The sequence below is a fragment of the Lolium rigidum genome, chromosome 3, assembly GCF_022539505.1.
Source record: "Lolium rigidum isolate FL_2022 chromosome 3, APGP_CSIRO_Lrig_0.1, whole genome shotgun sequence".
NCBI classification, from domain to species: Eukaryota; Viridiplantae; Streptophyta; class Magnoliopsida; order Poales; family Poaceae; genus Lolium; species Lolium rigidum.
Window position 1 is genome coordinate 111,672,931 of NC_061510.1, and position 23,251 is coordinate 111,696,181.

The 23,251-nt window shown below is 44.2% G+C and overlaps 1 protein-coding gene across 1 annotated transcript in view; it reads left to right on the plus strand.

The window, feature by feature from the left end:
- LOC124695353 (6-phosphofructo-2-kinase/fructose-2,6-bisphosphatase-like) overlaps nt 1-6,821 on the plus strand; it is a 10,068-nt gene extending 3,247 nt beyond the window's left edge. The window contains exons 5-23 of the mRNA XM_047228209.1: nt 281-460; nt 810-902; nt 1,437-1,535; nt 1,630-1,659; nt 1,923-1,976; nt 2,383-2,436; nt 2,513-2,590; nt 3,275-3,366; nt 3,443-3,500; nt 3,588-3,662; nt 3,939-3,986; nt 4,515-4,612; nt 5,095-5,170; nt 5,243-5,305; nt 5,401-5,492; nt 6,028-6,096; nt 6,185-6,248; nt 6,327-6,392; nt 6,467-6,821. Of these exons, the coding sequence (XP_047084165.1) occupies nt 281-460; nt 810-902; nt 1,437-1,535; nt 1,630-1,659; nt 1,923-1,976; nt 2,383-2,436; nt 2,513-2,590; nt 3,275-3,366; nt 3,443-3,500; nt 3,588-3,662; nt 3,939-3,986; nt 4,515-4,612; nt 5,095-5,170; nt 5,243-5,305; nt 5,401-5,492; nt 6,028-6,096; nt 6,185-6,248; nt 6,327-6,392; nt 6,467-6,568 (1,491 nt within the window). The 3' untranslated portion in view covers nt 6,569-6,821. The remainder of the gene's footprint in view (nt 1-280; nt 461-809; nt 903-1,436; nt 1,536-1,629; nt 1,660-1,922; nt 1,977-2,382; nt 2,437-2,512; nt 2,591-3,274; nt 3,367-3,442; nt 3,501-3,587; nt 3,663-3,938; nt 3,987-4,514; nt 4,613-5,094; nt 5,171-5,242; nt 5,306-5,400; nt 5,493-6,027; nt 6,097-6,184; nt 6,249-6,326; nt 6,393-6,466) is intronic.
- Nucleotides 6,822-23,251: the final 16,430 nt, after the last annotated feature.

Consider the following 23,251-nt stretch of genomic DNA (forward strand, 5'->3'; position numbering starts at 1 on the left):
AGTATTTCTGTTAAGAGGCTGACCCCCTGTTGCATACACCATCGATTGTCTCTGGTAGCATGGCAATTTGCTGTCAATAGCTCACGGTGGCAATGGCATCCTATCCGGATTATAAAAGAACTCTTCAAATATATATTTCTAGTTTTCTACATTTTCCTGCATTTTGGATAGAGGGGCTCTATCAAATCAGTACCAATCAAAATAACAAAGAAATAGTTTTTTTTTGCATAACAAAGAAATGAATAACTGTGCAAAAAATTATTTATAACTTATGCCTCAGGATGTTGATGGAAGACATGCACCACAACAGGAAGGAAATAGGGTGGTCTTTGTTGATAGAGGTGTTGGTTCACCAAGGTTTGCTAGACCAAAAAATGAAACCATTTCAACAAGCAGCATCAAGCAGGATTGTGAAGGAAAGGTTGTACCACCACACAATATAGAAAAACATGGAAGTGTGGTATGTATTGTTGATTTGTTGAGCTATTTGAAATGTGCTAATTAGGTAGTGAGTTTTAACATAGTGAAACTTCCATATCTTCATTATTGTACTTTATGCAGAGGATGCACTGAGTAGTTTTCTTGAGTCTTAAACTACAGTATATGAGTAACATTTTAGATATATACATATATACGCATTATTATATTTGTTTCAACTTTCAACCTATCAGAAACCCCATTCATTTGCTATTCTTTTAAAAAATAAATTCATACCGTGCCATGTATCTTGTACTTTGAAGTTTCTTCGTGTGTCAAAAATAGATATTTTCACATCTGTCATCTGAAGTTCTGACAACTTTGGCTATCAGGGCATGCCAGCAGCAGAAGGAGCTGTTGCAGCAGCAGCTGTAGCTGATCAGATGTATGGACCAAAAGAAGACCGCAAGTTGGTCATTGTCCTGGTAATTTTCAAACGTTCGAATGCATCGCTTTACTTAAAACATCTACTTTGTTATTTGTTTTGGTTATTACTTGTTAGATGACTTTACTTAAGCTAGATATGTATTTGTTTCCATACAAAAAATTATAAGCCTCTGAGTTTCATCCTGTAATTATCTAAGGAACTCACCAGGCAAAATTTGTTGCTACTATTGAGTGATGACCACGTGTTTTAAACTGGTTACTAACTGATTTGACTTGAAAGGTTTATCCTGGTCTGTCTGCTTTTCATTTATTCTAATCTTCATAAGTCAATGTAGTACCCTGCCACTTATGTTCGACAATGTTATAACACAAAAGAAGGTGCAGCACTACTTCAGGATTTCCTTTGTGTGGATCATTGCTCAGTGCCCCAGTTATATATATTTATGTATGAAGAGATATGAATATAGTTAAATATGGTTATACTCATTCCTCTCAACTCCTTGCAGCATTTCCTTTGTTTCAACTTTCAACTATCATGGCTGTCCTTTTGTAATCCTATGATGACATTCTAGGTTGGGCTGCCAGCTCGTGGTAAGACCTTTACGGCAGCTAAGCTTACAAGGTATCTCCGATGGTTAGGTCATGAAACAAAGCACTTCAATGTCGGAAAGGTGAACATTACCTGAAGCTTGTTTTTCAGATAATCACACATATTCATGGTGATAGTCACTAATCCTGTGTATCTGTTTGACATTTCAAATGTAGTACCGCCGGCTGAAGCATGGTACTAATCAGGTACTTTTTTTATGTGCCTAATCACCAACTGGTACTGTGAACTGGCTACTTAATTTCTGGTAGTTTTCTTGAGAAATGAGGAACTTATAATCTTTATTCCAATAAGTCTAGCATATTTGGCATGTGTTCCAGAAAAAAAAGTCTACCATAGAATTTTATTGCTCATGTGGTATTTTGAATCTGAATGAACTCTGAAGTTGTGATCCTATTTATGAGTTTTGTTCGGGAAGAGTTCTCTAATTGCATTTTCTTCTTTTGAGCAGACTGCTGATTTCTTTCGTGGCGATAACAAGGAGGGTGTGGAGGCACGTAATGAGGTTGGTGCATTGCATCGCTATGTCGATAGTCAAAAGTAACATGAAAATTATAAGCATTTACGTTGAATCTTTAGCAAGGGCAACTGTACTCCCAAGTCCAAATGTGAGCTATTTTCGACAATGGCACAGCCCAATACACTACTTTGACTATAACTTGTATCTATTATGCCGTTACAATTATGGAAGTATGTTTCATGATGAAATAGGTAATACCAATTTCAAGTGGATAACCTAGAGTTCCTTCTATATATGTTGATGGTTAGATCCAAAAAATATTTTCCTGCAGGGGATACTTTACTTTCCATGAATATAGTATGCATGCATTTTCAAACATAGCAAACCTGTAGGCTTTCCATGAAAGAAGATTGCTAACATTTTCTGCTGAATTATGTCTTGCATTTTTCAGGTGGCAGCATTAGCAATGGAAGATATGCTATCTTGGATGGAAGAAGGTGGCCAAGTAGGTATTTTTTGTTTCTTTGTGTGTTATTCTCTTATTCGTTTTTTGGCAATTAATTATTTCTGCTGGTCTGCAGGTTGGTATTTGTGATGCTACAAATAGCACAAGAAATCGGAGGAACATGCTGATGAAAATGGCTGAAGGAAAATGTAAGGTACAATTAAATCAGAGGTGGCTCTTGGGTATCTTCTTGGTTGATTGAACCATTTGGATCCTGCTAGTAAATAGCTGATTGTCAATTTTTTTTTCTTGTCACTCCTGCACTTATCAGTGTCACTGGTCGCATCCCCTGCACTTAAAAAAAATGTCACGTCAAACCATTTATTATGTAGACATGTTGCAGATAAACTCCAAGGGAAAATGTTGCTCCATTCCTTGTTAGCATCTTTGTTCTTGTGGTGGGTCTTAAAGTAATAATTCTGTGTGCCCATTTAGTGAACACATTTCTCATTTTAAAGGGCGAGTTTCTGAAGTCATGCTCTTGAAAATTAAGTCAGTAGAGTAACAAATTTACTCAAGAGTTCTTACTCCTAACGAATAGTAATTAGGATTATTATCTGAAAGACTTAGTAATCACTATCAAGAGAGTAAATTGACACCACACCATCTATTTTTACTTGAGCTGCACCAAATGCTCTAAGTGACCTGTTTCACATAGTGCTACTTATTTTGGCATTGTGCACACCTAACATTTCACATAGTGTTCTGGTTTGAGTTGCTTAAAAAGCACCATGCAGATAAAACCCGCCACACACATATGCACTATGCCAAACAACTGTACATTTTCCGATCTAATTGTCTGCTCTTTAACATATTGGCTGCTCCTTCTACTTTCCAGATCATCTTTGTGGAAACAATATGCAATGATCAGGATGTTCTTGAGAGAAATATTCGCTTGAAAGTTCAACAAAGTCCGGATTATGCGGAGCAGTGAGAAACATCTTGCCTAATTGCTTGTCGACATCCTATCAATGCATTTGTTATGTCAGTGATGTTTATGTTACAGGACGGATTTTGAAGCTGGTGTACGAGATTTCAAAGAGCGGTTAGCCTATTATGAAAAGGTATATAGCTGCTGAATTGTGCTGTGTGGGAAGCTTTCATGTATAGAACTTGGAAAGGTTATGCCCAACAATTTGAAATCTCTGCAGGTGTATGAACCAGTTGAAGAAGGCTCATACATAAAAATGATCGATATGGTTAGTGGGAATGGGGGCCAATTACAGGTATGTGTAAACAATTAATCCCACACATGTTAAAAGGAGTCATAGTTCAGTTTCCATTTGATACCATAGTGGGCATATTTGGTGTTTCTTTTTTATTTTGTGACAACTGCATACATATTAAATATACAATCTAAGAGCTGGTTCTCTTCGTGGTTGGTTTATAAAGAGTAATACGTGGACTAGATGCAGTTATATTGTCATGGTGAAGACGGTATTGACTTGCAATACTCACAACTAGTTCCAAAGATCCTAATCTATTCACTACTTCTTATGCAGATTAACAATATAAGTGGTTACTTGCCTGGACGGATTGTTTTCTTCTTGGTATATATCTCCAAAATATCGAACCTTTTCTTACCACACATTAAGATTAACTGCTCTTTGAAGTTTATTATGATTATAATTTCTCATTCATCTAATGTTAGATCAAATTGTTATATGAGTTTTGTTTAGTGATTCAACGATGCAAGCATCTATCTCGGGTTTCTCTAATTTCACAGCTTGATGTACTGTTTTTATCCTGCATATTTGTGCCTAGAATTTCCACACTGTACTCAGTACTTCGCAATTGATGTTGTGCAAGACCCCAGGGGACTTCAGTGGGGACATGTTTTGTTTTGGGTATCTTTCGGGCAATTGAGGACTACAGCTTGTTTCTTCCCATGTATACTTAATTTTTCCTTTGATAGTTAATCATAAGACTAATAGTGGTCCTCAACACCATGTTTATGTTTTCACTATATTGCGCGAGTTCCATTTTATGTCTGATATATTAGGTGCATGTAAATGTTGCACTACTGTTTTGGTTTTAATGCTACTTGTGTTGTTAACTGATACATTTTGTTGTTACAGGTGAACTGCCATCTTACACCTCGTCCTATCTTGCTAACTAGGCACGGGGAAAGTTTGGATAATGTCGGAGGAAGAATCGGTGGAGATTCATCTTTGAGGTTTTTATTATATTTGTGATTTTGTTCTGCAGTTTTGTCATTTAGCTTTAGCTGATACATAGTTAGATCGGTGCCAAATATTTGTTTGCTCTTTCTAGTTCTCGAATGGTTTTTGCTCTTTCTAGTTGAGTGCCTTAATGTTTTCTTAGACTTCTGTTGATGTGCTTTTCTCATATGGCACCTCCAGGGGGTTGATAATTATGTAAACTGGACTTGTGATTGATCTGGTGCTACATATCAGTAACCTCTATTGTATATAGAAAGATTGTGTCATTCATCTCTATTTACATTAAAAGGAAAAGTAAGAAGGAGAAAAATGATGGATTATAGCATGGGTAGCACTAACTTCATGCATAACGATATACCATTCAGCAACCTGGTCATTGCATATCTGGGCACATTAGTTTTCCACGTATGCTTTCTTTTCGTCAATCCTGTATCTATACTATCGCCTCACCTAGCTGAAAATAATTGGTTTGCAGTGAGGCTGGGCAGATTTATTCAAGGAAACTTGCAAGCTTTGTGGAGAAGCGACTGAAGTCTGAGAGAACTGCCTCTGTTAGTATGTCTTTTGTTACTACCGTTGAGAAAGAAACCTAGTTGCTAACTTATGTGCAACATCCGATTCAGATATGGACTAGCACACTCCAGAGGACAATATTAACAGCACATCCAATCATTGGATTTCCAAAGGTAGGTTATGATCAATAATTAACAAAGTCCAGCAAGATTTATCTGCCCCTACTTCTACCTCAGAAAACTGAACTGTTTTGCCACATTTGTTGTAGATACAATGGCGTGCACTTGATGAGATAAATGCTGGCGTCTGTGATGGGATGACATATGACGAAGTAAAGAAAAATAAACCTGAAGACTATGAGTATGTAAACCCATTCGTTCCATTACTCTTTCTCTTCCTTGAAACAAGGCATGTCACAAGTTGTTGACTGATGCACCTATAATGTTAGCAACTCCATATCAGTAAAATAGATCCTACCATGCTAAGCTTACACAATTGTGAAGTGTACACCAGTAATATAACTGGTGAACTATACAAAGTATACCTTTGCTTAGCTAATCAAGACCTCAAGAAGCTCAGTGATTTGTAGTAACAGTCTGAGCAACTCCAAACTACTGATTGTTCTTTTAATCATGCAATCTAGGTTTCGAGAATCATACTTTACTTATCGATTTTATTATACAGTATTTTAGCCTGCAATATTGCACTTAAGTCTCTTAGATACTGCAATGAAATGATTCATTTGTGGAACAGCTTACTGTGGTATATGGACGCAGCATGTGTCAGCCTATACAATCAACAGTCCAGGAGTCCCTGCACATCCTGTGTCTCGGAAACTCTGTCTGATATCTTACCATTCCTGATTTTCTTGAAAATGTATTTACCTGTATGTTAGATCGCGTCGCAAAGACAAGCTGAGGTATCGTTATCCTAGAGGAGAATCCTACCTGGATGTCATTCAGAGGTTAATCCTGGTTGCTTAATACTATCACATGCCTCTTCAGATAATATAACTAGTGTCTCTCTTAATCTTGACAATTTTCTGTGTTCAGATTGGAACCTGTAATAATTGAGCTTGAAAGGCAGCGTTCGCCAGTGGTAGTCATAGCTCACCAGGTAAGCAAGTCCAGTCTTTTCAGCTTTCTGAACATTTTGTACTCCAGTATTAAGGATGCATGAGAGAAACTCTTTCAGGCTGTGTTAAGGTCACTATATGCGTATTTTGCGGACAAACCACTGGAGGAAGTTCCTAAGATTGAAGTAAGCCGTGTGGTGTATCTTATGATATCATTGCCGCATTTGTTCATCGTGATTGAAATCATTTGTTCTTGTAGATACCTCTTCATACAATTATCGAGATAAAAATGGGCGTCACTGGCGTTGAAGAGAAGAGATACAAACTCATGGACGCAGTAAACCCCACCGCAGGGATCTAAGACGCGGTGCATGGAGTTTGTTTTCTCAAAGCAAACCGCACAAATAAATCTTCTGATGACATTATTTTTTCGTTTAGTCTGTGGATGATCCTCAGATGTATAACCAAAGTCTATCAATGAAAAGTGAAGCTATAGTGCATAGTGAATTATTCCCTGACAGGTTTAGCTCATAGATGACGGTTGAACTTTTCAAATTTTGGCTGGCTATGTAAAGATTCGCTCATTGCAATCCAAATGGATTCAGTATTTTTCAGTTACTAATTCTTTTTGCTCACGATTTGCATGTAGCGCCTGAGATGGTCGGATTCAGTCTTTAAGGACAAATGAGCACTCCTTATAGTTGGTTGCATGTAAAATGCCCTAGATGTCATTCTTGGTTCATGGGAAGTTTGAGAGGTTGGCACCTACTGAGAGTATGGCAATAAATCTTGGTTCATGTGTAGATCGGTGGTGATATCAAAGCTAACACATGTCATTCTCTGAACGGCAAGCATCTTATCTCTACTATTTTGGTTGAGAAAGACGGCATGAGGGGCGTGTGCATTCTTGTAGGTTACATCGTACCTGTAGTGTATGATCTTGTTACTCCTGCTAAGATTACATCATGTGGTATACTGATACCCTCCATGGTGCGAGCAATTTTTGTTTGTTTTCTGTCGGCTGGTTCTTCTAGGCGCAGTTCATTTCAGATGCCATATGCATGCCAATCTTCTCCACTCAACGCCAGGGAGCAGAACGCTACTCACAAAACGGCCTTCACATCAGAACTAGTACTCCGTAGAATAATCGTCGGTCATCCACAGATGACAGAGATGGTTTTTAGAAAACTTCTGTTGATGCTGTAGTTGAGTGACTAGCCGGGTTCAGTACGTAGTTCCATTATAAGCGCAGCCGTTCGTCATGACACTCCACACCACAGTCACAGTAGTACACAAACAAAGCAGCCACCTTTCACTGAACACCAGACAAAGCAGCCTCTCGATCGCCAGTCCGGCCCAGTGCCCCGCCGTCTGCGCGCCATGTCCACTCCGGGTGCTTGCGGGAACTGGAGCGACGGCGAGACGTCGGCTCTGGTTGAAGCGTGGGGCCAGCTGCACGTCGGCCGCATCCGAGGCCCAGTCCGTGACGCCGAGTGGCGCCAGGTGTGCAGCGCCGTCAACGTCCACCGCGCAGCCGCCGGACACCGCTTCGACCGCAGCATCGCCCAGTGCAAGTGGCGCATGTACTTCCTCAAGTCGCGGTACAAGAAGGAGCTCGCCAAGGCGCAGCCGACGTCGGGGTGGCGCCACTTTGCCCAACTCCGGGCCATCCTGGCAGGCCCCGACGACGGCCCGCCTCCCGGTTCCGCCGCCAAGATGCCGGCGGCTTCCGTCGTCAAGGAGGAGGCGATGGTGGAGGAGGTGGAAGAAAAGGAGGAGGACGCGATGGTGGAGGAGGTGGAAGAAAAGGAGGAGGAGGCGAGTGGCGGTGCGAGTGGGTCGGTCGGGAGGAAGACGGTCCAGGCAAAGCGCCATTTTTCCAGCCTCCAGGACATCCTGGACAGATCGGGCGGCCCGCCTCCCGGCTTCCCGCCTCCCGGCTTCCCGCCCAGGATGACGGCGACGGCCAAGAAGGCGAAGAAGGAGCGAAGGTGTCCCTGTCTTATCCAACGGCCACAATTGTTCCAAGATTTTCTTCAGGAGGAGGTTGGGAGAGAGGGGCCAGCGCATGGGGCCCCGAACGCGGATTGCTTGCCGGGGGTCGTGGTGACGAAGCTAGCGGAGATGTACTGGAGCGTGGAGATGGAGAGGCTCCGTGTGGAGATGGAGAGGCTTCGCGTGGCGAATGAGACGATGGCGATGGAGAGGGAGAGGAGAGCCGCGAAGGTGGAGGCCGAGAATCTGGGAGAAACCGACGAGGCAACGATGACTGACTAACTCACGGTAAAGAACAAGCCTCGCTGCATGCGAGCTATAGATGTGCTTTCATGTGTGTTCATTTTCTTCTGAAGTTTGATTTCCTTCTGTTTTGCTGGCGCAGGCCGGGATTTCATCTGCCGACGATGGGAGAACAGAAAACAGTAGTGTAGGAAGTCTGAAGTAGCTAGAGTAGTGTTGCTTCATGTATCTTGTTTTAATTTCGCTAAGTTAGTTCTGCTGCCGCTGACAGAAAGACAGACAGCACTGTACCGCATCTACCATGTACTGTACTAGTAGTAGTTCATTAGTAATCAAATTGTGCATCCCATAGATTTTTAGAGGTCAATAGGTCATGATCAAACTGTGTTTCTTCTGTAAGATCATCTTCGTCATTATGGGCCGGACGTGAGCAGCTATGGTGAACTGCGAATGACCGGACGGCTGACCTGAAGCTATTCTTCAGATGCTTGAGCATGACCGAATTGTAACCCCTTCTACTTAATAAAGTTTCTATTTACCGATAAAAAAGAAAGATAATACTTCCTCCGTCCTGATTTACTTGTCACATATTTGTCTAGACTTGTAAATGTACACGTGTCACACGTCTCATTGTAATGAGATATATCAAACCCATCGCCATCATCCAACAATCAATCAGGCATGTTGATGAATACCAATAAGATTTTTCCATTGACGAGACAATAAATAAAATACCATGTTAATTCCAAAAGCTTTTCTGGGGGATACCAGATCAACGTCAACTCATCTCATACATATATATCTAAGCTGCCAAAATTTCCCATTTCAGTTTAACCAAATAGATCCAAATATTTGTTTCCCAATTATAGTTTCAGCTAAAAATAACAGAATTATAGATAAAATATGTAACGGTGAAGAGACTATTCCTATTTTTTTATACATTCTGCATTGTAAGATGGTGAGGTTTGCATAAATCCACTATGCAATATTTGTACCTCAAGAATAGCTAGGAAGCACTCGGACAATGGTGAAAGAAAATAATAACACAAACAAATAAGTCCCCAATGTGGAGATCATATAGATGCTCCCTCCGATCCATATTACTTGTCGCTAATGTGGATGTATCTAGAATTAAAATGTGTCTAGATACATCAATATCAGCGACAATTAATATAGATCGAAGAGAGTAGTATATTTCTCACAATAAAAATACGCACATGCAATACACGTGAGAATATGTGTAATGTAATTGGCAAGCGACAAATGTTGCAGATATTCTTGACGTAAACATGATATAACATGATATAGCACAGGAGCAACCGGATTGTATTTATCACTTGTTAAAGCTAAAGCTCGATGATGCATAGAAAATAGCACAAAATGTGCAGGTATCTAAAAATACCAAGCACACGGTTTGTTTTGTTATAAATTCTCATGTGCTAAGTTTGGTGAATAATATGAAGAGAGAATTCTACTTTTTACCCTGCAGTTGTGCATTTGCGACACATATTACCCATTTAATGGAACTTCTACCAAACTATCCCATTTAGGAGATTTTAAACACGGTTTAGACCCAATTTATCATTTTACTTGTTATTGCTAGATAGATTAGGTATAATACGTCGACGTGGAGCGATAAAATATGTAATATAGAAGGCCTCATGGACGATTTATGCCCAAACTTGTTTAATCCATATGTTCCCTTCGTCACTAACGTTTTGATATTTTTGGACCCCGATTGTCACCTAACTCCTTGCCCAATGGACACACCAAAAATAAGGGTACAAAGCCTTTAAAATGGGTGATCTGCACAAATTTTCACTCGGTGGGGTAAAAAGTGGAATTCACTCTAATATGAATAAAAAATCATATTAAGGCTCTCTAATATGAATAAAATGGGTGATCTTCACAAATCTTTATATGCCACAAATACAAAACTATAGGGTAAAAAGTGGAATTCACTCTAATATGAATAAAAAAAATCCATTTTATGGACTTCATTTACTCTCAAGATAACATATTATTTTCAATATGCAACGAAGCTACTTTTTTTTATAAATCCCCGCAACAAAACAAATTATGTACAACAACAATGAAGATTCACGAAACAAAAAAATGGATAAAACTAACTTATCCATCATCTGGAAATGACTGCAAAGGTTAATGGTATTATAAAGATTGCAGTAGATAATTGTAATTAAACTGAAAATGAAAGTATAAATGATACATCTCAAAAGGTTAAAAATGGCGTTCATCAACATGCATCAGTCCAATATTTTTCATGAGGAGCATCATGAGTTAAACCTGAGTGCATGAATGACAAAATATGATGTCGTGGGACTCCTGAAATCACCTGTTGCCAGACATGCTCATATAGAATTTGGCAATATTTTGGCTCAATGAAACATTCCACATGCATACATTGCAGATGATTCATTCAAAGAAAGAGAGGAAAAGAAAAGAAAAAAGTGGGAATGATTTAGAAGACACCTACATATAAGGCAAGAAACCGTAGGACCCTTATCTCAACAATTACCCCCCCCCCCCCCCCCCCCACACACACACACGATTTGGCCGGGAACACTAATTTTTTGTCCTAATCGCACACATGAACGAGGAACTGGACTCCCGATGTTCCAAGTCAAGAAAATTTGTCTTAGGTGAGCGGTCGTAACTCCAATACCAACAAGGGTTTTCTTCGGAAAACACTTAAACACTTTCCCTAGTGGATCCTCTCCGTTGATTGATAAACTGCCTATATCTAGAGAGAGATCATGTGCTCGTTGGTACTTCTGCATTCGTTTGATCTCCACTAGCCTTTTGTTGACCATGTCTGAAGTGGGGCGGTGTTCTTAGGTTGTTTTGTACTAGTTATCGCTTAAGCATTGTCAAGATAGAGAACCTAAAATGCGAAGTCATAGAAGAAGACATTGGCAACACACTAACTTGTGAGATTTGGCTGCCTTCATAAGTAGAAAACCTAACAAGCTTATTGACAACGTCAGAGAAGAATCGTTTGGATCCGGCCAGCAAGAAACCAGGGGATGATTATTCCAATTATCACCGCCCTAGCTACCATGGCGACATTGTGGAGAACACAAACTATGACCTAGTTGCATACAAGAACAAATAACTCGTATCCTCTCGTACCAATGCAAGAACACCTTTTTGATCGAGATGATGAGAAAAAACTATGGTGCCAACGGTGCTTTACTTTATGCTTTCTTCAAGAACCACCTTAACTCACCCCCTAGTGGATCATCTATGCTTAATAAGCTGCATTTTTGAGAAATGTAGAGACTGACCTTGCTGCTGGTCCTTCCATTAACGTTGGAACAACACAAACTGTCCGCTCGCTTTATTAATGTTGTCCACTGAAACTACCATGATTCAATGTCGACAACACCTGTAATTTTCATGGCGATCGAGAGGGCTGAAGGGGAACAGTTGGAATTCATTAGGACCAAATGGGTAATACAAATGTCCCCGAGCTTAGAGAGGCGTCCTCATCTGTGTACCAATGCCTCACCTTGTTGCGGGCAAAGATGGGTGGAGGCAACATCAGAGCGGGAGAAGTGGCTATCTTAGGCGCAGTTCTTTTCGGCTTAGGCTTCTGCAGAAACAGCTTAAGCTTAGCTGCCACAGAGAAACTGTTGTGGAAATAAGCTCGTGAGAAAATACATTCCAGTTCTTTTCAGCTTATGTTGTCTGGCTTATTTTTAGGGATTTTCCTTAACCCAAACAGTCCACTCAATCATGACGAATATCGTTGTATATTTCTCACCAACGCAATCTCTCGGAGATAGAGCTTGCAACCAGCTAGCATCTTAACATTTGTCATGTTCACGTACTTACGCCATGTTTATACCAAGGCTTTGACTTCACTATCGTGGTGTTCCGGCAAGACTTCATTCCGGCAGGAATTCACTATCATGTTCCAGCAGCATCAGCTTGAGGAGCGCTTGCACCGGGCCGAGGTGCTGAATCCGCTACCGCACTGCTATTCCGGCAGTCCGCGAGTGCCATGACAAATTGACAATGTATGCACGTAGCATACTCGTAGTACTCGTACCATGCACACCATGGCCAATTGACCTGCACCAGCATCCTCGTGTCGTCCGGGCACGTTGGTTATGGGAGAGCACGGTCACGCATGACAACTTTCTGTCAGCCAGATTGCCAGCCGAAGAGACAGAAAGGAGAACCATCATGAGGGCGTCGGCACTCATCGAACAGAATAAAGTACTCATCGAACAGAGATGGAAAGGAGTAGTGGACTTTGATCCGTTCGGTGGCATGTTGAACGTAATAACGTTTCGTTATGAGGGTAGCATGGGCAATCAGGAATTTCACTTACCGCGTAAGCTCGGGAAGCCTCGGGAAGCTGGTCTCCCCCCGCTTCTCTCAACTACACAGGGATCAGCGGTGGCTGAAAAATTCAGCTGGGCTTAAATTTCGAGTTCTTTTAGGCTTGGGCTTAGTTTAACAGTTAAGCTGATCGAGAAGCTAAAAAGAACTGGCCCTTAATTGCCATATATATTCCAGCGTGGACGTTTGGAGCACGGGTTACAAATGGTCCGTTTTTTGAACTATTCAAAAACTGCATTCTGGAGTTTCAAAAAATTCCGAGAAAAAATTCTAGATATAGAAAATCATGTACTGTACAAACTGAAAATTTCTCAACTTCAAATACCCAGTATTTTGAGCTGCATAAAAATGACAAAATCTGACATCCAGAGTTGTGAATAGTGCAAAATGTCAATCCTCCAAAATCGTTCAGATTTTCTCATTATTGGTAAGGTGATAATATAAGGTATATTGCATTGAAATTTTGTAGGTTTCATCATTATCTATATCTAGGATTTCTTTTTAGATTTTTTGTGAAAAGTGAAATGAGTTTTTCAAATTTTGAAAAAAAAGCAGGCTCCATGTAGTTCGACCGAGTTGAGCATTCCTTTAAACAAGTTGGGTGTGTGAAAAATGCCCCACATGTCATGGATCATTTGCATGCGAGGTATGCGAGGTTGGCACCTATTGAGAGTATGACAATAAATCTGTTGATCAATGGGAAGGTGCTGATATCAAAGTTAGAGCTCTTTTATGGTACCCGGCGATGAATATGGGCCATCCAATCGGTAGATTGAACCGTGAAGATGAAACCATACTGCGTGATTTCGACCGCCGAACTCACGAGCAGTATAGAGGTGTCCTGCGCCTCTGGAGCCAGCAGTATACGTTGAAGAGGGCATTTTAGGAAGATCATATTTTGTAGCAAGCCAGACTCCACCTCCTACCCATCCGTTCGTCCCCTAACTAAAAAAGAGAGCAGATCCCTCGCTCCGTTTCCGGCCGCCATGGACCTCGCACCCTCGTAGTCCCTCCTCTCTCTCCAGCCTGAGCAGCGGCGGAGACAGGAACCACCCTTCCGATCCAGGGTCCGGCCGCCGCCAACGCGCACCCCCTATCCCCTCCTCCTCGGTCGATTTGAATGGCCCCTACGAACTAGGGTTTCGGCCGTCGCTGATGCGGACCACCGTGGCGCAGCTGGTCGATCTTTGGCCAGGATGATCCGCAGCCATGAAGGTTTAGGAGGGCCACGCGGCCCAGCCGGTCAAGCATTGGGCCGAGGCGGAGGCGGTGTCGCCGGGAATAAGCCGCAGGTGGCCGAGGCGAGGCGATGTCTCCGGCGGTTGCCGCCGAGCACGTCGACGAAGCTGCAGGTGGCCGAGGCAGAGGCGGTGTCGCCGGCGTGGCAACGAAGCTGCAGGTGGCCGAGCCCACTGGCACAGCTCTTCTCAGACGGCGTCCCGGGCCAACATGGCTGACCATGGTTGGCGGCAGAGTTAGAGCGGCGGAAGTTGCGGAATGCGCTGTCGCCCAGCTGCAGGGCCGCCTCCTTCTGCCGCAAATTGGATTGAGTGGCCTTACGCATCAAACCTCCATGATCATCACTCTTGTCGCGGCGTCGAGGTCTGGTGGATGACGGCTGTTGCCCTGCAGAGTTTCCAACGACGACGGCAGTGATGAAGCGTGCACCATGCAGCATACAGCGATGAGGCTGTGCCACTATAATCCGAGCATATTACTTAGGTAAAATTATACCATAGCTCTGTGCAAATGAATTGATATCATCATGAACTGTACTTCAGTTTGTGGATTGAAAGTTTCAGTCAATTGGGAGTGCTACATAGCCTAGTATGTTAGTTGGTTGATTTGGTTCATGTTATGTGTGCTTAGAAAGAACTGGCAATTACCCATTTAGTTGAAAAGATATAGATAATATTGTTTCGTATAAGTGAATGATACTCTGTGTAATTGGCATACTTCATAAGCTATTTGTGTTATCTGTTTCAGGTAATATAGTTGTATGGGTTCCCATTCTTTATGCTAGCCTTGGAAAACTAGTCGGCTCTGTATTTGTACGGAGTTACTTATGTATGAAGCAAGAACCTTCAGCATTATGCAAATCCGTAAAAGAACATGCAAATTACCCAATCATCAACAAGCTCTTCCGCTAATTTTCTGGTACATATTGTTAATGTTATGGTGTAAATCATCTATTATCTATTATATATGTAAAAGACATAGTGCTATTACAAACTGGCGTCAAACATTCCTGCTGTTTTCCCAGCCGACCTTGCATTCCATGATTACCAGTACTACTTTCCTTTTCTCCATCAGTTGAGGTACAAAATGAAGGATCTTCTAACTTGTATTAGTTGCCTTGTATGTCAGGTGATGATGATGAAAGTGTTTTCTAGGAGCTGGGCGAAGGAATGACCCCATGAACCTTTTTTAGGAGCATCAAAAAGTTATACTTGGCCAAAATATTTCTTGTACAAATAGAGGCATGTGTTTTAGCTCCATTCTGTGAGCATATATTTAAGTGTGTGTTCATGTAGCATATCACCAGATGTTTAAGCTACGAGGCTTCCATAGACATCTTGATCTCCATAGACATCTCGATCACCTTCCATAGACAAGAGATAAAACAAGGCTTTAGCGAGTGGATGGTTATGTTTGCCCACGGAAATCATTTACAAACCAATCTCGTTCCATAGACATCTCAATCTCCATCCGAGCACCGCATCCACAACTCGACAGTGGCCGGGACGTTCATTCTCATTTAGTTTTTTTTCGAAGCGATTCCTTTCTAGAGCACATAAAGATGCCGGAAAACTATGTCCATTTAATGTTAAATTATTTACTTCACGAGTACACTGCTCACTGCATCACTAAGAATGCTTGAAAAGTCCTTCTAAACTGAACAACCTGGTCCATACTCAATTTAACAATGATTCTAACACTACAGAAGTCGTTACATCACAGTTCCATCGGCCTGTACATTCAGTTCCTAGTGCTTCTACCAGCATCTAGGCAAAACGAAAACTTAAATCCATTCGCAGGTTTTACCATGGGTGAAACTTACAGTGGATCTGCATACGGATTCAGTCACCCTGTACATTCAGCTTAGTTCTGCTACCAGCAGCTAGGCAACACGAAAAAAAAACTATTCACAGTGTGCATGGGGATTTGCTGCGGGTCGAATTCGCAATGAGATGCTGATTTACAGACAAATTCCGTCTCAGAGGTTGCAATGGATGATGACTAGGAGACGCTGAGGCGAGGTTGGCGAGGGCAGGGCCGGAGTGCCGGACACCAGAGCCGGATACGTCGGCGGCGACCAGGACGACTGAGCGATGGCACCAGGCAGCGGGCAGGCGACATACCTCGATAATAAATGGGCTGAGATCTTGGCCCAGCAGGAACTTCCTTTACGATAAAAAAAGGTTTCGCTGTTTTAAAAAGTTGGAAATTTCTATCATACCCCAACAAATCAACGGTGAGATGAAATATACTGCTCCATGCAGTATAGGGTACCGTAAAAACCCTCCAAAGTTAAGTAACATATATGCCATTCTCTTAACGGCGAGCGTACCACTAATATCAGAAAGTTGTCACGCTCGTAGAACCATCTCGCCTCGCGCCATCCATAATCTTATTTTCATGCCTGTTGTTGTGGTTCAGTGGCTAGCTGGTTCGTTACGTAGTTCCTTTAAGAGCAGCCGTGCTTCATGAAACTCCACTCCTAGCTGAAACTCAAAGTTCAACCACCTTGCACTAAGTGAATAAACACCACGCAAAGCAGCAGCCTCCTCCGGCCGAGCGCCTCAGTTCAGTTCAGCTGAGTCCTCCGCCGTCTGTGCACCATGTGCAGTCCGGGCGCCCGCGGGCCGTGGAGCGACGGCGAGACGTGGGCTCTGATCGAGGCGTGGGGTCCGATGTACCTCGGCCGTAACGGAGGCTCTCTCCGCGTCGCGGAGTGGCGTCAGGTGTGCAGCGCCGTCAACGCCCACCGCGCCGCCGCCGGGCGCCGCTTCAACCGCAGCCTCGTCCAGTGCCAGAAGCGCGTCTACACCCTCAAGGACCAGTTCAAGAAGGAGCTCGCCAAGCATGGGCCGTCGGAGTGGCGCCACTTTGCCCAGCTCTGGTCCTTTCTTGCCGGCCCCGACGACGGCCCGCCTCCCGGCTTCGCCGCCAAAATGCCCCAGGTGTCCGCCGTCAAGGAGGAGCCGGTGGAAATGGAGGAGGAAGAGGCGAGTGGCGGCGGTGCGAGCATGTCGGTTGGGAGGAGGACGGTCCCGGACATCCTTGATCGATCGGGCGACCCACCGCCCGGCTTCCCGGCCAAGATGCCGGCGACTGCGAAGAAGGAGGTGAAAGAGGATGAGGTTGGGGGAGGAGAGGGGCCAGCGAATGGGGCCGCGAGCGCGGGGTTCTGCCCGGCGACGGTGGTGACGAAGCTGGCGGAGGTGGTGACGAAACTGGCGGATGTGTATGAGCGCGTGGAGATGGAGAGGCTCAACGTCGAGAAGGGGAAGATGAAGATGGAGTGGGAGGAGAGAGCTGCGAAGGTGGAGGCCGAGAATCTGGGAGAGACCCACGACAACTAACCAACCAACTCATGGTACTGTAATTTTTCTCTCGCTGCGAGCTACTGACTGGAGTAATTTTTTTCTGAAGATTGATTTCGTTTCTATGTATTTTGCAGGCGAACTGGCGACGAGATTTACTCTACCGAGACGATGGGAGAACAGAAAACGTTTTGATCTATGAAGGGCAGCGCTTGTTCATTGCGTTTAGTTTTACTGCTAGCTAGAGTAGTGTTGAATCTTAGTACGAGTTGTTTTAATTACGTTTAGTTTTACTGCTGCTGACAGACAGCGCGCTGTATCGCATATTTACCAGGTATAGTTGATTAGTGAATAAACTTTTAAGCCAACCCGCAAATCTGTAATGTTTAGAGGTCATGACTCATGATCAATCTGTGTTGCTTCTGTAGTAAGATCATCATCATCTGGGTCGGACGTGAGCAACCATGGTGAACTGCTGCACTCAGTAGTGAACTAGTGATAGAGTGAAAAACGTCGTAATAAAACATACATCACCACACGAGTTGGCAACAGATAAACAGAAGGGAATGACCGGCCGGAGCAATAAGCATCTTGCTTAAAGATCCGATTATGTAATAGTAGTAAAATACACCATTGTAAACTCGTGACGGGGAAGTAAAAGTCAACCATTTTGGTTCAAAAGCACCCGAAATGCAAGATTTTGTGAGTTATTTGTCCGGAAAATAGTATTTTGCAATAAAGATACCCTTAATCTATCTCTAGCCACATCCACATGGGCCATGTTTTTGTTCGAGAAAACTGCACAAACAAGTAACTCTTCGGAATAAAGTTACATAAACCCGTGACGTCAATTCTTTTTTGCACAAACCAGTGATTTTAGGGGTATCTGCGAGTGGGGCCAACTTAAGGGGTGACGCAGCGCCAAAGGCGGCAGCGGCCAACCAACAACGTACACCATCCAATGAATACTATGATAAATTAGATAAGATCTCAATAGATAACATAACCAAATATCACTCACGTAACCATATGATTTTCATCCAATTTACATTCGTGGCATGACATTAATTGCAATCATCAAGTAATGAGTCTTTTGGTACATACAACCATCATTCAGGACAATTTGCAAAGGGAATATGAACCAGGCTCGTCGGATTCAGTTGCATCGAGCCGGCCGTCGTAGTCGCCACTTGGTCATCGCACCGCGCCATAGTTGCCTAGGAAGAAAAGAAGAAGATCGGACACAATTTTTTCTCTGCACCAACCCGGCTCGATCACATAGAGTGACCCACGTCACGGCGGCTGCCATCGAAGTTGTTAGAGTATATTATAGTTACATTAGGTAGTTTATGATTGTAACCTAGATCTATCTCTACTAGGATTTTTTCCTCCAAGTTTTCTCTACTATATAAATAACCTAAGAGGTTCAATGTAATCACCAATTATCAAACATCAATACAGTTAATATTCCGTAATTCTAGGTATCAGAGCGGTTCTTTCCGCAACCTAAGGTTTAGCTACCCACTGCTTCCGCCGCCCCCGGGGAGATCGATCTCCATGATCTTCGCCGGGGCATCCGATCTTGTAACTAGTTTTTCTTCCGCATTAGATTTGTTTCGTAGTTTTTTAGCAATTTTTCATTCTCAACGCCAAGCCAAGCTACAAGTACTGCATGTCTACATCGCCGATCTACAACAGGCCGATCTACTTCTCGTCGCTAACACTCATGGTCATCGTCAATACCAACGGGGATCTTCTTCGACACCGCGATTATCCACACGGATGACCCGGGTTTAATCCCCGGAATCTACTTCAACAACTACTTTTCCGTCTTCGTCCACCACAACCTCGCCGCCAAAGTTGCAGTCTATTTTTTGTTTGCACGCTCGTGCTTAATTTTTATTCTTAAAGCTACTTCGTCTACTCCGACAAATCGGTGGACAACATCTACGCACCGACTGATCATAGAGGCCTTCTCTGCTACTCCATCCAACTCTGACGCGCATGGCTCCTGGTGGTCCCTGTCTTCGCACGTTTGGTAATGGCAACACCGGCGCGCCTTCGTCCCCGGCACACATATTACCTGTAGTGATGTTTGAGAATTGGTGATTACATTGAGCCTCTTGGGCTGTTTATATAGTAGAGAAGACTTGGAGGGCAAGAAGCCTAGTAAATATCTTGGTTACAATCATGAACTAAATAATATAACTAAACGTAATATACTCTTACACCCCCTGCAGTCGGATCGGTAGTAACACGGACGATCCGACTGGAGCAGAAGCCGAAGGCATGGTGTAGTCCTTGATGCCACTGTGGATGAAGCCGTTCTTGTCGTGGTCGATGATACCTTGTGTGATGTAGTCGCTTTGGAGAATGTCGGTGAGGTAGATGGTGTTTTGGTTGTTGTCGTCGTTGAGCCCGGGAAGACTAATGGTGCTCCGGTGATGGCGCCAGACAATCTTGTTGGCAGTTGTTGTGGAAGCGGTTGGGAAACCCCAAGAGAAAGGTGTGATGAGCACATGAGCAAGTTTTCCCTCGGTACAAAACCAAGGTTTAATCGACCAGTAGGAGAAATGCGTGACTTCTCAAGGTGTTGCTGGCTGACTAGTGGCAGGGCGCACTACCAGCGTCAGTAACAACGTGGAACCTACACACAACACAACCAAAGTACTTTGCCTCAACTTGCAGTGAGGTTGTCAATCTCACCGGTTTGCTGAAAACAAAGGGTTAGACGTATCGAATGGAAAGAGATGTTTGCAGAAAGTAAATAGGATAGGATTGCAGTTGAATTAACCAGTAAAGGAAATATATAGGACCGAGGTCCACAGGTCACTAGAGGTGTCTCTCCATAAAGAAATAGCATGTTGGGTGAATAAATTACAGCTGGGCAATTGACAGAATATCGACTGATACATGACAAGATAATTACTATGATATTCGGTATTGGTCATTACAACATAATACATAGACCGTAATCCAACTGCGTGTATGACTAATAATCCACCTTCAGGTTAGCGTCCGCATCCCTTATAGTATAAAGTTTCAAGCAACAAACTATCGCATTAAGCAATGTGTGTAAAGTAAACAATAGAGTTACCCTTGGATAAAACATTGTTGTTTTCTCCCTAGTAGCAACCGCACATCTACAACCTTAGAAGTTATAAATAAAGTCAATCTCCCAGGAAACTAGAGGCATGAACCTACTATCGAGCATAAATACCCTCTCTTGGAGTCACAAGTGTCTGTTATCACCAGAATTTGACCAAGTCAGAGGTGGGCCGCGATCAAGATGGATTTGAAGAATATACTTGAAAGAAATACGTGAATCGGCCTGTTATACAAAGTTTGGGCTAGTGTGCCCGTGTATCTGTAACATAGTAGATTACGTGTCGGTTAGTTAGAGTTTGCCTCGTGCACGGTTGGGATTATTCCCACATTAGAAAGTCTCACGGACTATAAATATGTATCTAGGGTTTATGAAATAAACAACAATCATCGTTCACCACAAATCAATCTAGGCGCATCGCCAACTCCTTCGTCTCGAGGGTTTCTTCCGGGTAAGCATCATGCTGCCTAGATCGCATCTTGCGATCTAGGCAGACAAGTTTATTCATTGCCATGCGTTGCTCGTACTCGAAGCCTTTTTGATGGCGAGCAACGTAGTTATCTTAGATGTGTTAGGGTTAGCATTGTTCTTCGTATCATATGCTGTCGTAGTGCAACCCTTAGACATCTAGCCGCCCGTACACCTATCTTAGGTGTAGGGGCGGCACCCCGCTTGATCATTTTTTAGTAGATCCGATCCGTTACGGTTGCTCCTTGTTCTTTAAGGATTAGTTTAAAATCTGCAATAGTTAGGCCTTACAAAGGGTTGGAGGATCCAGCGACGCGTAGGGTGTAGTTTGCTAGTCCTAGACAGGATGTTCCGGGGATCAACCTCGTGTTGGTTTTTAGGCCTTGTCTAGGATCGGCTTACGATCACCGTACGTGACCGCGAGGCCCAATCGTGAGTAGGATGATCCGATTATGCGGTGAAAACCCTAAATCGTCGTAGATCGTTTTAGCTTTATCTTGATCAAGCAGAACCACCATATATTCGTACACCTCGTGCGAATCATGGGTGGATCGGCTCCTTGAGCCGATTCACAGGATAACCTGAGAGCCGATCGAGGCTCGTATTTAATGTTTACGTGTATGCCATGCAGGAAACTAAGCGAGGCATCTCCATCACCTCCCTAACCAGGTATAGGTCAGGTGGCACGCCCTTGCACCAGCATCGGACGTGCGTGCCGGAGGCTTTGCGGGCCGTCGCTCGGAGGGACCAGGGCCAGCCGCAGCCCTAAGTTGTTCCCGGCTCTACTGTGTTGCCCGTCGCTGCTCGCCGGTGGGTTTCCGACCGCAACACATTCCGGCACGCCGGTGGGACAATCTTCTACATCAACCACATCGCCATCTACATCCGAGATGGCGGACGGCACTCCGATCACGTACGAGGATCCGACCGACGAGCTCAAGAAGAAGTATGACGAGGTCAAAGCGATCCTCGAAGCCGACCTCATCGGCTCTTTTCACGGAACCCGTTCACATGGCATCGGGTGGAAAGGGTTCTCGCCCGATGGTGCGCTCGATGGAATAGACCTGTCCGCCCGTCGGAGGAACGCACCAGGTCCCTGCGTCGGGAGATTAACTACATGGTGGCTCACTCGCTGCACCGCCACTCGAGAACCCGGTGAACACTTTGGAGCGTGTCGCTCTTCGGGTGATCCAGGAGATCATGAGGCACCAGTACTCTCCGTCAGGACCAGCTCTCGGGACATACCAAGGAGAGATGCCACTCCAGTACCGTCCACCGCTGCCATTTGCGTTGGCAGCACCAGAAGTGCCGAATTCACCGGCATTCGTCGTCTACAAGATCGGTGGTGACCCTAGTGACTGCCAGTTCTTGCATGAGGCGCCTAAGGAGGTCCCTCACGGGTACATGTGCACATATGTGCCGGACTGCGATAGCCGGGCGCTCACAAACCGGGCCGCGACAGCGGGGACTTCGGAAAAGCGGGAGGAACGTCGGCAACGGATCTTGAGAAGCGGACGTGGCTAGCTAAGTATGCCACTCCGACGAACCTCCAGAGCTCAGCTCCTGCAGTTGGCTCAGAGCTGGAAAAGCAAGCATGGCTGGCTAAGTACGCCACCCCGGCGAATCTTCAGAGTTCGACTCCTGCAGCCAGCACCGCGGATCAAATCAGTACTATACTGAGAGATCAGTTCGGCATGGTGCCGAAAAGGAGGACAATCGGCTATTCCAAGCCGTACCCCGATGAGTACGAACTGGTCCCGCTACCACCCAAATATCGGCTCCCTGATTTCTCCAAATTCAGTGGATCGGATGGTTCCAGCTCCATCGAGCATGTGAGCCGATATTTGGCACAGCCTAGGAACGGCCTCGGCGTCGGATCCACTACGCGTGAGGTTCTTCGCACAGTCCCTCACGGGATCGGCTTTCGGGTGGTACACTTCGTTGCCACCGGACTCGATCCGGACTTGGAAGCGATTGGAAGAACAGTTCCACATGCGGTACCACTCGAAGCTTCCGAGTCCGGCCTTGCCGATCCGGCGCGGATACGTCGAAGCATGGAGAAACTGTGGCGAGAATACGTCCGGCGCTTCGAAATCCGAGGAACCGATGTTATTCGGCTCGTGTGACTGAAAAAGAAGCAGTCGAGTTGGCAGTGGTGGGCCTTGCATCACAAATCAAGGATATGGCCTCCCAAGCAGACTACCCTTCACTGGCGCACATGGTTCAGAAACTGTCAGCATATGAACAGCGCCATCCGGACTTGTACCAGGACAAATTCAAGCGGGCGGTAGTCCTGGTTGAGGCAGATGAAGACGAA